Genomic DNA, 15999 nt, shown 5'->3' with positions numbered 1-15999 from the left:
TTAATTGGAGTATGAGACAATTACAATAACTAATAGTCTGCATTGAAGTAATAAAATACCGATTTTTCTACATATTGAATTATTTTTTATCTCTCACAGGACCTTCTATGGGCCGAAACGAATGTTGCCCCTTAAAATTATTCCTCATAAGGCATACATCCCACTAGTTTTTTTCAAAATTGGCGAGTCACACTTCCCTAGTTTCCCTTGTCAGCAGTTGGGCTCGTCGGAAAGGTCTAAGCATCCTACGTGCTGACAACTACGATCGTTAAAAAGCATGCAAATGTTAGAACTAATGCCCGGATTTATATTAAATTAGCATTTTTTAGGGATATTTGTTATTTTTAATCTAGGGCATCTTTTGAGATTGTTGGGATTTTTTTTTTTTAAAATTCTAAGGCATATTTGTTTCACAATTCTCCACACGGAGAAGGAAAAAAAAGGCAAGATTACAATTACCGTACTATATAGTAATAACATTTCTGGTAAAAAAAAATTTTAAAAAACATAATTCTGGTAATAAAAACCGCATATATGGTATTTAAACCATCAATTGGTAATTTTCCCGTTCATATGTAACTGTTTACCGGAAATTCTTGTTTTAAATTTTAGCTCTTATTACCACATATTTAGTAAAAAAATTATGTATGTAATTATGTATTAAGTGTGATAAAATTGCTAAATTTACAAAACTTTATCATACATTATAAAAACATATTTTATAGTTTATTTTACCAAAATCATCACCGAAGCTCTTCGGTGAAAATTACCGATTTTTTTATGTTTCCTGACACCCAGGTTCGCGATAAGTTTTACCATATTCTGGTAGTTTTGACCATATTATTTTTCCCGTGAAATTAGAGTAATTTTATTTTGATTCAAAAGTGGCAGCTGGGAAACTATTTACTTTTAACCAGCTTATTGGAAAGAGATAAACAGGAAAGAGATGAAACAAGATAACGACCACTTCAATGTTTGATTGAGCCATTTGAGGTTTTTGTGTCTTCTTCCAGAAAAGCTGAACAGTTCTAACACATTGGTCTTAATTAACTTGGCGAATCCATACTATGGAAAATAAACATCGACGATTGTTTTATAGGAACTCTGAACAATATTAGAAACAATGCAGAAGAGATTTAAAAAAATGTGGGGAAATTTTCTTAAGCTTTTTTTACATTTAACGTAAATTTCAAATTTTCAGGAAAATTACTTTCAATTTCTAACACGCATGTTTAAGTACAATGTGTTGAATGAAATTTTAGAATTTTTAAAGATCTTTCAGACTAAAACTCTTGTTTAAACTCTTGTTTAACTTATTTCTGGATAAAACACTAGAACAAACTTGTCTCTGTAAAAGAATTTTTTAAAAATAAAATCAGCATTTGTTTTATATGCGGAGGAAAACCACTCATAGTTAGTCGGACGCGCAAGTGACGTTAACCTATGATCCATTTAACATTGGGAATCTTTTTGAAGATATTTAATTAAGGAAAAAAGTCGTATGAAAAGTTTTATTTTAAAACTTCAAACATACTTGTATGTTCTATTAATCCGAACACAATTTGAAAATATCACTTTGTGTTGTTATGTTCGACTTGTAAGATAATTAGTGCTACCTAATTATGCATTCATAGTTTACCCAAAAATATGTCTAACTTATTTGTATATTTATTTATCCAAAACTTTTTTCTTTGTACTCATGCAGTCAGATTTCCCTATACATATGGTTATATATACAACAGAACATAACATAACATTAAAAAAAAAGCACTTGGAAATCAAATATTAGATTAAAACTGTTTAATATAAACTAACACATTGTATTTGCAAAACACGCATAAAAAATCTAGTTGTAATGCCACATTGCAAAAAGTGATTGAATTAAATTTGTTTTGTACTTAAATAATATTTCTCTAATTCACACAAAACCATCGTAGAATTATTTAGAAATTTTTATGAAAAGCTACTGAAAGAGCTTTAACATTTCTATTACTTATTCTAAAATGTTATCTTTAGAGGAATGCATACCATCTTTTTAAGCTGCTTTTTAATATTAATACCAAATCCTTGGTGATAATAAAATTTTCAGCCACAAATATCTCAAGAGTACTTAATTGAATTGAAACATACACAAGTATATAAACTTTAAGCTATGTGTTTGAAAATTCAGTAAATAACGTTAGGTAAAAATATGCAAATTAAAAAATTGTAAATAGTTATATAATACAGTATCCAAATTGATGCTCAGAGATATTTGTGACAAAAATTTGTATAAATCCCATCCATAGAGCAGTGTTTCCCAAAGTGTGGTACGCGTACCCCCAGGGGTACGGGAGCAGTTTAGCGGGGGTACGCGTTCTTATGCGAAATATCTTGCAACAAACGAAAATTTCACAAAATTTAATTTAAAAAACAAAGCTAGTACTGAAAATTGACGATTACTTATTTTTCTATTGGCTATTTTTTTGCAGAGTTAGCAGTTAATAATTAATGGTGTCAACAGCCAGTTGTGACTTTTAACTTTTGTGCAATTTTTTTATTAGTGGTACACGGCGTTACGAAAAATTTAGAAAGGGTACACAAAAGTCATAAGTTTGGGAAACACTGCCATAGAGCATTGGTCATGTCGCACTCACAGAACAACACTGAAACAAATCGAAAACTATTTTTTTAACTAATTTTTAATCTGATTACAAAACACACTACACACTTTTACTTTCTAAAGTCAATATTACATTTCAACTGTTATTGTATCAGTCAATATTTCATTTATTAAGATCTTTGTGGACCATCGTTGGACCTTTGTTAAGACTTTTGTGACCATATTAAACACAGAACTCAACATCGGGACAATTAGAACTTCATCAGTGTCACTGTGCGAGTGCAACATGTCCTTTTCATCTACTTAGTTACACAAAGTGACCTATACTTGGTCTTTTTATTAAAAAATATATATACCTGAAAGATATCCATATACAAACATGGCGCTTCTGAAACTAGTGAGGTATCTTATTGAAAGCATAGAAATGCAAGTCTTTTCTTAACTGTACAAAAAATTAGAGACTTTCTTCAGTATATCTTCGTTGCGACTAATGATGGAAGTACTGCTTTAACGCTTTTTGTTGTACAACCTGACCTTTTCTTGGACCTTTTAAAAATAGACCTGTCAAATATCGCCCATAGACGCAACTAGTATCAAGTCCAGTTGCAAAAGGCGAAATTTGCATATTTCTCGGGTGATCATGAGCGAAGTAGACATGGACTGGACCTTGCCATAAGGGTGCCCAGCGTGCCCCTTTGTCATCTCCATTGTAGGGCCTATATCCTCCAGCACAGCGACTATCTTTTATCAGGTTTCTCATGTTCATCATATCATACGGTTGGTTGTGCCTGAGGGGTACTCCAGGACGTAAACCACCATGGACAACAACAGCATTTAAGGAAGGCATAGAAATCGTGTATGGCAAATGCTGCATGAAATGAAAATCGGCCATGGTCATGTTTACGATAAACATGTCCTGTTTTTTCAAATGATAGTTAAAGTGGTGGTGCTTGAAGTGTCTCATCAGAATTTTTTGGTCATTGTTGCCTCTTACTGTTATGATCGACGGCGTCTGTCTCAAAAAACGTATCACTCCAATGCTTTTCGGGCCTTTCCTGGTTATGTCACCTGCTAGGACCTTCAAAACGTTGTCACCTGTAGTATTGCTCTTTTCAAGCAACAACTTCAGTTCGTCAAGACAGCCGTGTACGTCACCAATGACAACGACTTCGTCGTATTTATTGATCACGGATGCATTCAGCACTTGATGAAATACCTTCGGAGGATAGCCGGTATCTTTGGTTGGGTGATCGCAACGATGATCGTCGGCAGAAGTCCTCAAAATCAGAGTTGCTACAGCCACTACAAAGCATGTGACAAACAGTTGCTGCATTTGCATTAGTTGTGATACGTTCTGCATTGGTCAAATTCAGGGAATACCTATAAATAAAACTGGAATGGGCTTATTGAGACAAATTTTTAATTATTAAAAACAAGGATTAAAAATAAGATTACAAAAACATATTCGCCCATTCCATATACACTGTAAACAAATTACAGTAAAAGTACGGGTACTCGGGATGCCGGTACTTTTTACCGTAAAATCCATTTTTTACTGAAACATGTTTAAAAAATCGGATATTCCATTAATTTTACAGTAATGATTATCGTAAAAATACTAAATCACTCTAATTAAACAAATATTACTGTAAAAATTACGGTATAATATTTCGTGGTAAAAATGGATTTTACGAATGATGCATCCGAAGAACCGGTACTATATATCGTAATTTGATCCGGAATTTTTTACAGAGTTACTATAGCACAAATTACGAGGATGCTAAACCGTGGAAGAAACTTTTCATGGCAAATTCTATTTTACCTCCTTCGGTAATTCAGAGTTAAAAATAAGTGTATTCAAATGAACGCAGAACGAACCAGGAAGTTTCAAATGCTGCAGAAGTGTTTTAAAAAGCAAATATATTATTAAAGGATTACTTCCCCAGAGCAAAAACTGAAAAATTCTTGTCAAAATTAGTCTACGTTTTGATATTTTAAATCTTTTTTTTTCAGGATTTGAAACTTCATGATTTGCCCCAGGTTTATATGACCCCACTTTTTATAAGTTTTAAATTACTTATGTTATTTTCCTTGAAGGAATTTAACGGCAGTATAGCACCCTCTTTAAGCATTGACTAAAGGTGTGTCGTGAGCAGAAATTGTTTTTCAGTTATTACCATTAACAAACAAAACTTAAAAGCTTTCAGCAAGTCTAAAAAATCTAAATCGCTACTGTTTTCTAAGCTAAATGCTTTCCATAAACTATCGCGCTAAAGCATACGAAAGTTTTATTCTAGTTAATCTTTACAACATTTCTTCTTTTTTTAACATTCTAACAATATTTTAATGAAATCACAACGACATCATCACCCAACCATGACAAAGCACTTAGCCCCATTTTAGGGCACTATCTTTTTACGGCCACGCAATTTTGACCCTGGTCAGACCGCGTAGACAACGTTTGAGCTGGTATCCCTTTCACAGAGCTTCCACACAACAACCAACGAGAGGACTTATAGCCCCATACAGATGAAGCCTGCACCTTGCTGTTCATACATGCCAATCATCGCTTTTATTTTCTCATTAATGTCTGTCAAGTCTTGAGAACGGGATCCTTTTTTTGAGCGCTCGAATATCGACTTTTAAAACCGTCTTCAATATTTTGAAGCAAATGAAGTATTTAAATCATCAAGCACATTAACTACATTTTTTAAGTTGGTTTTAAATTATTGGCAATTACGATGCTTTTCGAGAAAAAAAAACCGGTGTTAAATTTGTTCTTGCTTTTAGAACCCACATCACTTATCTACCTTATTAGAATAGGACAAAATGTTCGATTTAACATATCACATAAAAGATAGTATAAAATATGCTGATTGTTAACAACCACCAATATAATTGACTAAACTAGTTAAAACTCGGAACTAGTGTCATTAACTAAATTTACCTGAAGATACTATCTTTAATAATTATTTCAAACAAGCTGACACAAAAATATCGATTCCAAAAAGATTTATATTTAAAATAATCTTACATGACGATACCAATTCATTTAAATATTTCAAAAATTATTCATTTAAGCAGTTCAAATAAATTAAAGCAGCAAAGCAAGATAAAGAGAGGACGTAATTAATAAGTGATTAAGTTTGAATTCTGCAGTAATTAAATATACAAAGAGCAGAAGTTCTGAGAAAAGATTTTTGCAGATAAAAAAAAAAAGCTTGTTTTGATGGATTTATTTTTGATGAAAAACAAATTCAGGAACAGACAAAACAGCTGCTTGTGAGTTTTTATTTTCTTTATTGAGAAAAATTTTTTTTATGAAGACTGAATGATAAATTGAATATTAAGTAGTTCCATTAATTTCTATTTTATTTAGATAATTGTTTTTAGAATTTTATATTGCTTTCAAATTTTAAAAGGATAAGAATTTCATAAGGATAATAAACAAATTACAAATTTTGATAACTAATCGAAATAATACATTTTTCTAGATATATCAACGATGATTGGTGAGTCATCAACATTACAGCCTGAAAATTATGGACATTTTGATGAATAAAAATGCTGATGAATAGTAATTATTTTTATGCAAAAACAATCGTACTTGCCCATGTAAACAACCTTAACAGCATAAAGAGCTTAGAATAGAGAACTTAATATTTTATAATCTATGTTGGCTAATACCTCTACATTTTGAGCCTACCGTAATGATATATAACGTCATAGATATACTGAATATTATTACTCTCTAAACTTTCAGCCTACAATCGGGATACATAAGTTTATAGACATACTGGATATTATTACTCTATGAATTTTGAGCTTACCCAATGGATACATAAGTTAAAAGATATACTTAATATTATTACTCTTTAAAGTTTGAGCCTATCATGTGGATACATGCAGTTTTGTTATACTGTCTACATTTTGATCCTATAATACGGATACATAAGTTAATAGACATAATGAATGTTCTATATTATGAGCGTATTTTACGGGTACCTAAGGTAATAAGTACCTAAGGTAAAATATATGCTGTTAAATTCTTACTCTCTGCATTTTGGGCCTACCATACAGATACACAATTTTATAACTGCACTGGATATTATTACTCTTATAATTACCATATTAATACCATACGGATAAGTTAATAGATATACAGGATATTATTGCTCTGTACAGTTTGAACCTACCATACAGATACATAAGTTTATAGATATACTATATGATATTACTCTCAATATTTTAAACCTATCTTACGTGTGCATAAAGTTATAGATATGCTGGATATTATTACTCTCAACATATTAAGCCTGTCATAAGGATACAAAAGTTTATAGATATACTGGATGCTATTGCTCTGTACATTTTGAGTCTACCTCTCAAATACATAAGATTATACATATGCTGGATATTTTTATTCCCATTTTTAGTATTTTTAGCTAAATTTTGACATTTTAGTTAACCTTTTTTGTCTACACTGTTAAAAATTTTGGAAGGTGTTAAAGTATAACATTGTTTACATTCTCTGTAAAATTAATAGAATAGTGCTAACTTGCACTATATCAAGTGCAACAACATCAGGATTGGCAATGAGTACGATTCAGAATCCTGAATGCCGGATCAACCAGCATTCATGATTTATATCAGAAGACATTCACATATAAAATTATATGTTTATAAGTATGGTGTTGAAAGCTAGTTTAGTGATTTATCTTATCTTTATTATGCTTTGATCTTATGTAATCACTTGGGGACCATTGATTACATAATCTTAACTGTTTTCTTATCTTACTTATCAATTCTTCTTATATTTATTTGTATCAAATTCCTTGCAGACTGAAACCTAAGGTTATTTGAAATGTTGCTTAATAGATCTCTAGAAAAAAAATTTCAATTTTGAATATTTCAGAGAATGAATTATTTCGAATTGTGCATTTTTATACATTTCAAAGTGTATTCTGAAAAAAAAAATATAATATTTAGCTTTAAAGTAATATACTACTAATAGCTACTGAAATATAATAAATTAATCGCATATTTCATTATGATTTTTCGTACAAAACTTGTTCGATATACAATATTGACATTTATGGACTGATGCCATTTTTTCGGAAATTAATCCTCGATAAAACTTCAAAAGTCCATCAAATTGTCCATCAAGTTTTAAATAGTCTATATGTATCCTTTATGTATTAACTTCATTAAATTAACTTCATTAAATTAACATTCATTAAATTAACTTCGTTAATCAACTCCGTTAAATTAACTTCATTTGAGACTGTAAATATGAAGCATGCAATTCATAAAATTCAGTTATCAATTAATATAAGTATATTAACATTCTTTCAAAAGTATTATTTTATTTAACATAGTTACAGACAATTTTAAAATCCATAAGTTTTAATTTAAAAATGAAAGAATGCACTCAAAAGTTACATTATTGACTTATTCTGATAAAGATAAAAATTGATTTTAAATTTTATTATAATAATTTATTGCTTTTATTTTTATTATATTTTTGCTTCTACTGACTTACATTAATTAATGCAACTTACATTAATTAAAAAACAAAAAGATGATAATTAAAATTGTGGAACTGCACTGATTTAAAATTAGTAGTTGATTTTAAAATTTAGCGCATTAGTTTAGGTCTTTGATTTTTGTGACATTTAATAATGGTTCCTGAAATTTAAATCCTGTCTTTTTTTTCTCTTTTTTTTTGTTCAGCATTAAGCTATGAAAAAATTTATTCATTCTAAGTAAACATCCCTATTCATTTACATTAATTAACACAACGTCAATGAAGATGCATATTATATAATGAACAAAAAGATACTATTTAAAATTGTAGAGCTGTATTTATAATGGATTTTAAATTTTACCATATTAGTTTAGTGTTAAGATTTTTATGCCATTTAATAACTGTTCTGTGAATTTCATATCTAGTTTTTTCTTTTTTTGTTTAGTATTAAGAAATGTAGAAATCTATAGATTGCTGTTATATTTTTGATTAGAATTAAGAAATGAACAAATTTATCGATTACTGTAGTACTTTTGTTCAGTATTAAGGAATGGAAAATTTATCGATTTTTTTAATTATTAGGTGATTGCGTCTATTTTCTGACATTAATTATAATTGCAATATTGATGAACAAAAGCATTACTTAATTTATTGTTATTATAATGAGTAGATGGTCCAGTAGTAGTGTAAAACATTTAATACTTTATTCAAAAATTCCCTCTATTTTAAAAGTCTCAAGTCACAACTAATAATGGCAATGCAGTTTCTATAATTACGTTAATTATATTTTACGACATGTCTGTATTTCAGATAAAACAATATAAAAATTTTCAAACATGAAAAATAAATTTTTAAAAATGATATAAAAATATTTTTTTCACACAAATTAGACTTCTATTCAAAAACATAATAAAAATTTTTTTTAACCATACATTAAACTATTTATTTTAAATCAAAGTTTGAATGTCAGCTTGTTTAGAAATATTGTCAAAACATAATTTTAAAACGTTATTCAATATTGAAGGTTACTAAACTTATAAAACAATTTTACACAAAAATTAAAAAATGATGCACAATAGTCATGTGACGATAGAATCATGTGATACAGTGGTTAGTATCATTAATAATTCATTATGATTAGTATCATTATAAAAATTTGAACATCAGTTTGATTAAAAATTTTATCAAAGCATAATTTAAAAATGTGATTAAATACTATATAAAATTTTCTAAACTATAAAACAATTATAAACAACAATTTAAAAGTTTGTGATACGATGATAGAATTTTGTGATATACAATGGTTATGATCATTAAAAAAAATAGTTATGGCAAAATTGATTGTAGATTACATTTTATAATTAATTAATAAGAATTGCTATTAAGAAATACCTTCACTCTAAGCCTCCTTATCACCAGATATCTTATGACGATCAAAAGATAAATTTTCTTTTTCAGTAAAGAAAGGTACAGAATTTACTGCGTCATTTTTTTTTATTTCCAAGAAAATCAAATATAATAATCATAAAATTGAATCAAATAACGTTATCAAAATATCAGTTTCAATTACAAAACAAGCTGTGAAATGTGGTATTTTTGAGAGATGGACTAATTGAAGATAAGGTTGTAAATCTATTATATTCATATATAACTCTGGAGAAAAAAATAACTCTCTCTGTTCCATAATTGTTTGTTCTGTAATTGTTTATTTCATAATTGTTTGTTAACTGTTGTTCATGTTTTTCCTATTGTCTTTCCATGAAAAATACCTCATAGGAATACCTGAGGGGGCTTTTTTTTACGGTAAAATAATCAGACATAAAATTAACATACAGCTTTATTATTTTGGAATCAATGCAAGTTAATCAATTAATTGATGGTAACAATTTATAACATATAATTATTTCATGAGGAATATAAAATTCGAAATCCCACCCTTCTTCGATTTTTGCTACAATTCTAACGAATTTTTCAAACAATTTTCTAAATTTGAATCCGCTCGCTTCGCCCTCTCGAATCTCTTAATTTCATTTATAAAGCCGTTCAATCACTAAATAACTGCACGATAAGTCATTTAATATTTTCCGTTACTATGAAGACCATTCTTTTTCAAAACAAATTTAAAATCGGCGGATGTATTGGGAATCATTAACACTATTGTATTAGTATTGAATCGGACTGAAACACTTGATTCCTCGTTTAGACAAACAATAATCAATACTTTACCCCCCCCCCNTCCACCCCCCCCCCCCAAGGAAAAGATTTTATAACATAACTTAAATTAGTAAAAGATGATGGCCTAAACTAATTTGTTCGATTACTGTTACACAATAAATATGATTTAAAATAAACAGTGTGTTCGGTTACTATAACAATTTTGGCGAGATCAGTTAAGTTTTAGTAATTTTGTTTACCATATAAACTTATCGTGAAGAAGGTAATAACCATAACTATGGTTTTGGTGGTTATGGTAATAGGTAATGGTTAACCATAATGGTTTTTCCTTTATTACAAAAGAAATTATTTAAAAGTTGCACAAATAGCTAATTTACAATCCCCTCGTCCCCTTCCCCTGAATATTTAATTCCTATCTATAATATTATTTGAGACAGTGTTATGATCTTAATTCTTACCAATAAACGAAATTAAGAACTTTCCTTTTCATCTCGTTATAAGCTTGTTTAATAAGAAGTGTGACCAGGAAAAATTCTTTCTTGAAGTGGTAGAAGGAGTTCGGGTTGGAACCCCATTACCGCCCGGTTAACGGTGGGTGTTTTGTGGTTTTCCTCACCATGAAACGCAAATGCGGATGAGTTGCATCGAAAAGTTCTCGACGAAGGGAAGTTTGTCCCAATGCTTGATTCAGAACTTCCTTCTCTTCCAGGGTGGGTTCAAAACTACAAGGATACGGAGTTGAACATGGAGTCGGCTGTTTACGGTTTAATAAAATAATAGACCGGTTAAAAAATAAAATAATAGATAAGTCGAGTTAAATGAAGGAAAAAGATTTGCAACATGTTTAAAAAAACTGAATTATTGACAAAAAAAAATTATATTGTCATATATAAATGAATTAATCTATTTTTGAGACCCTGACAGCATCGTTGAAAAACATCGATGTGAAGAAAACAGTAAGAAAAAGTATCACTTCTTTCAGTACTATCGTATGGATACTTTGCCGTATCTTTGCATAATAAAAACATTAATTTATTAGAGCTGTAATATTTAGTTAATTTTAAATACCGCAGAAATATATTCTCTTTTCTCAACTTTAGTACCTTCTATACATCAAATGACCTTTATAATGATTCGTCAGAATTTTTGTTTTTATGAATTTGATTCTGATTTTTCACAAAAAAAAAAATTATGCTAGATAAGAATTGCATACAAAATATATAATGAAACTTGCTATAAATTGTTGGGGAGCATAAGGTCATGAAAATTACTCTTTTTACTGTTTTACTATTTAAATACGATATTTATTTTTTAAAAAAATATTCTGTGTATCACACTCACACACACAGATATTCAAAACTATTAATTTTAATGAACCAAACAATTGCTAAATTGTTTAGTTCAATTTAGTTTTCATGCGTTGAAAAATTTTGAAAACAATTTGACAACTTTTCTTGTACAAAAACAATCGTGGTTCGTAATTGTGTTACAGCCAGCAAACCCTTCAGTTAACATTATGAAATACTTTTGAAATATTGTTTTTTTTTCCACTTGAAATACTCATCAAGTATAATAAAATGTCTCATTCATTAACTGCATAATTATATTGTTTATAGTAATTCCTTGCTTACCATTGTAAGAAAAACAAAAAAATAAAATGTTTTACTCTTTTAAAATATGTTATTATATTTTCTATACAGTTATATCACATTATGTCGTAACTAAACTTTTTGTTTTGTTGTTCCTTATCTTTTTATTAGGTGTATATAACATTTTACGATTCACGTAAACAATATAATCTGACAAAATTAGTTTGCTTATCTTTAAAAAAAAATATTAAGTTTTTTTCCTATAAACTATAATAATTATTATTTCGATAATATCTCTATAAAATAAAGTCATTTTACAGATAAAAAAATCTTTCTATATTAAAAATTCGTAAAAGCCACCACCGCAACTATTGTTAAATTTTGTTTTACTGTGCAAAAGCTATAAGACTTAGACACTTGAAATTACTGAAGTGTGTAGAAAAGTGATTAAATAAAAAAAAATAATATTCGAGAATTATTAACTGTTAAACTTGTTGAAAAAAATACTATACGGCTACTCTACAACAGGCCGCAGTAATGAAACTACGGAGTTGAATTTTGGCAAGTTGAAAGGGTGATATTTGTTTATAAACTAAAATCACAAGTTTTTTTTTTTTTTTTTCGAAATTCCTATTTGTTCGAAAATAGTTGTAGTTCCAAGTGCTTTTTTCTCATTTGTTTTTGCTTTACATAACATTTTGCTTTGCTGCTCATAGTATATAAAATTTAGAAACTAGAAGTAAAAAAAAATAATAATAATTTTTGATCGATCAAATTAGTCCGCTGAAATGACTAATTGAGGAATAGAATTGAAATTCGATGTGCTGATAGGACAATTTTAAATTATAACTTAAACGAGAGAGAAAACTTTCTCCAAATATTACTGCAATTTTAAGTGTTTTTTTTTTGTTGCAATTGTATTTTTAAAATATTTTTTAAGTACAGATGATTATTTTTCAAATTCAGCTATCCTTTCATTCCATGACGATCAATATATTCGTAAAAGGCGTTTAAATAAGATAACGATAATAATACATTCTATAAATAAAATTATCTTTTTTATCAACTTTTACGGAAAAAACCTTTAAGAAGATCAAAGGAGAAGAGCAATTTATGTCCATAAAGACTGATTCAAAAAGTAATGTTATACACGAGCATGAACTTTTTTCCACAGCACGGCCGATCTTCACTGTGTACTAACTCACGGGAGGAACTGATTTTTCAACTTATTATTTAGACAAAACTTAATAAATCCAATCATAATTTTTGTAAAAAAAATGGACATAAAATTGTTCTCCTCCCTTGATCTGCAATGATAATTGAGAAGCAACCAGGAGAGATGGTGAGCGGAGCGAACAGGAGACAAAGCTTCTAGCATTCATAAATTTAATCTTAAAAAATAAATATTTCAAAAATTTAAATGGAAAAATGCAATGTACATGGTGTTTCGCACCTTTTTTGGAATCCTGTTTAAAGTAAAATCAAAATAAATATAAGAGATTTATTTATAATATATATTTGATATATATCAAAATAAATATATATTTAACAAGGAAAAACAAACAAAAAATATCGAAATCTAACGAATAGCTATTAAGTAAGATGGGATTAAAAACCGCAAAACCAGTTGAAGTGCTAAACGAAAAATGTATGAAGGTGTTTTTTTATTTCTTTCGCTTCTAAACTAAATATCAAAGGTTGTAAATACGAAACAACTTGTACATAGTTTTGTTATCCTAAGTTTAGTAAGCGAATTCTTCACAGTCTTAAAGATAATTGCGAGATGTCTGTAGTTTTGTTACCTTTTAATTGATTGTTTATTTTAAAGTGACCCCCACAAATAAAATCTCTAGATTATGAAATTTGCCGCTTTTTAAAATCAAATCTTCAAGAACGGAATCATCACTATTCTAACACATACTAAAATTATAATTTTATAAAATCATTTTCGCCGTTTTGTAAAATCGCATTTTTGTTAAAGCGTAATTTTAAAACATTTATAAACATTTTCTACTTTTTTAAATTTTAAAGGCTATATAGTATAAAAATAATAAATTTAGATATATGCAAATTTAAGTACACAAATAATGAGCAAAAAATTGTTATCTTAGAAGGTGCCCCATCACTTATAAAGGGCTGCCTTCTCGGTTCTGTGGGCTGTTCCTGTCAATCTACAATAGATGAGTTGCGGTGGCTCAGGGGATAGAGCGCTTGCCTCCCAATGAGGTAATCCGGGTTTGATCCCAGCGATAGCTGGGTGATTCGAATTCCGCACCCAGCCACAGTGCTGACCTAAAATATCTTCAGTGATAGACGAATCATGGGTAAGAGTTCTCTTGCCGTCAGGCTAACAGTGGAAAGTTTTCGTAGTTCTCCTCTCCATGTAACGCAAATGAGAGTTAATTCCATTAAAAAGTCCTCCACGAATGCAAATTTCTGCCAATAAACTAGGAGTTCCCTTGTCTTCTGGATTGGGTTCAAAATTACCAGGCCATGGCGTTGAACATTGGTAGTCGTAAACCCAAAAATTAGGTCTGCCGTTCAATGACGGTTATAAAATTAAATTATGAAATCTTCAATAGAGTCTGAAAAGCGCTTGATAGTATAAAATTAACTTTACAGCAAACAAAAAGTGTGTTGAATCTTTATTCAAGTTTTGCTTATCAAGTAAATAAGCTAATAACTTAAATCCCTTCAATAAATAAAAAATTTTAGATTATATTTCATGAAAATGTCAATTTAGTAAAAATGAAATATACTTGTAATTATAATTTTATCCTTTTGTGTATTTGCAAAGTTTAACTTTTGAAACTTTTTTCCTAAGCACAGTTATTGCCGCTTATGAAATCAAATGTGTTCAGAACAAATGCTATTTATAAAGAGGCAAACACTGTTTTAGATTTACAAATATTTGTTTTGTAATAAAAGAAAAAAAAAAGAAAAATTTAATCTAAAATCCAAATGATTCGAACAGAGTAGGCAAAACCTATAAAGGTAAGCCCAGAAACTCTAAAATAGATTAGTGATTGAAATCACATTAAATTGATTCGAAATAACTTAAAACTAATTTTACATTCGAAATCTTATGTTTCAAATCAGTAAAATCACTTGGTCGAATTAATATCTAAATCTATGATATATCTTGATTAGGACGAAAAACAAATTTTTTTTACATCTGAATATATTTAAATCACTGTGAATTATTGTTTCTTTAATTTGTATTAATTTCATTTCAAATTAGTGCTACGCTATTTAAAATTAAAACTATAGCATTCTTATAGTTTTTACTGCATTATAAAGCTGAAGAAAGGTAAAAACTTTTATTTTAAATATATTCAAATTTGAGGGACAATTATTAATTTTACAAAAGACAATGAAATACCATTAACATACGCACTATGTTGAGAAAATATGTAAAAAAAAATTCTTAAAATATTTTTTAGAAATGATATTTATGTAGTGATTCGAGCAATTAAATTCGAATAGAATTCGACTGTATCTCAGATTAATTAATTAGGCAAAACATCTTTTCATAAAAACGGACCACAATAGGCTTCACAAAATAATTTATCTTTTAATCGGACCCTTCACAAATTTGTTTATCTTCATTATTGTTTTGTTAATCGAATAAACCCTTCCCCCGGGGGAGGGGAAAAAAGACGGTTCGAAACGAACTAAGTTTTCCAAGTTTCCCTAAGCTTAATTCCAAATGTAGTATTCTAAGAAAATATTTCTATTTTTAGAAACATCGTGTGCACGCACATTCTCTTGATATTAAATGACATTTTTTTTTTTGTAAATAAATAATCGATCAATTTTTATTTTTTCATAAAATTAATTAATAGAATATTATCTAAATAAAAATTTATTTCCGGCAATTTTGAAAATTAAATATTATAAATTTAAGAATTGTTCAAATTAAAAGTGATACATAACTAAATTGTGTTATTTAAAATATGTCACTTGAAATTATTAAAAATCTGAGCGATTTTATTTCAATTATTTGTCCGAAATGAATATTCTGCGTTGAATAGTATAGGCTAAATTCCAAATATTTGTATGTTGCATCTCTACTTTAATAGCAGTAATTATTGAGCAGAATCTTG

The 15999-nt window shown here is 28.7% G+C and overlaps 1 protein-coding gene across 1 annotated transcript; it reads right to left on the bottom strand.

The window, feature by feature from the left end:
• Positions 1 to 1785: 1785 nt before the first annotated feature.
• LOC107438200 (bis(5'-nucleosyl)-tetraphosphatase PrpE [asymmetrical]) lies at positions 1786 to 9645 on the bottom strand. The gene is made up of 2 exons (XM_016050425.4): positions 9522 to 9645; positions 1786 to 3982 (listed from the first exon to the last, which is right to left on the bottom strand). Exon 2 carries the CDS (start codon positions 3960 to 3962, stop codon positions 3090 to 3092), a length of 873 nt encoding a protein of 290 aa, XP_015905911.1. The 5' UTR covers positions 3963 to 3982; positions 9522 to 9645; the 3' UTR covers positions 1786 to 3089.
• Between the last annotated feature and the right edge of the window lie 6354 nt (positions 9646 to 15999).

This window comes from Parasteatoda tepidariorum, chromosome 3 (genome assembly GCF_043381705.1).
Source record: "Parasteatoda tepidariorum isolate YZ-2023 chromosome 3, CAS_Ptep_4.0, whole genome shotgun sequence".
Classification (NCBI taxonomy): Eukaryota; Metazoa; Arthropoda; class Arachnida; order Araneae; family Theridiidae; genus Parasteatoda; species Parasteatoda tepidariorum.
This window is presented reverse-complemented; position numbering and strand designations above follow the sequence as displayed.

Bases quoted from the DNA above. Each gene is read 5' to 3' on its own strand.
- LOC107438200 (XM_016050425.4), bottom strand. From the start codon at position 3,962: ATGCAGAACGTATCACAACTAATGCAAATGCAGCAACTGTTTGTCACA.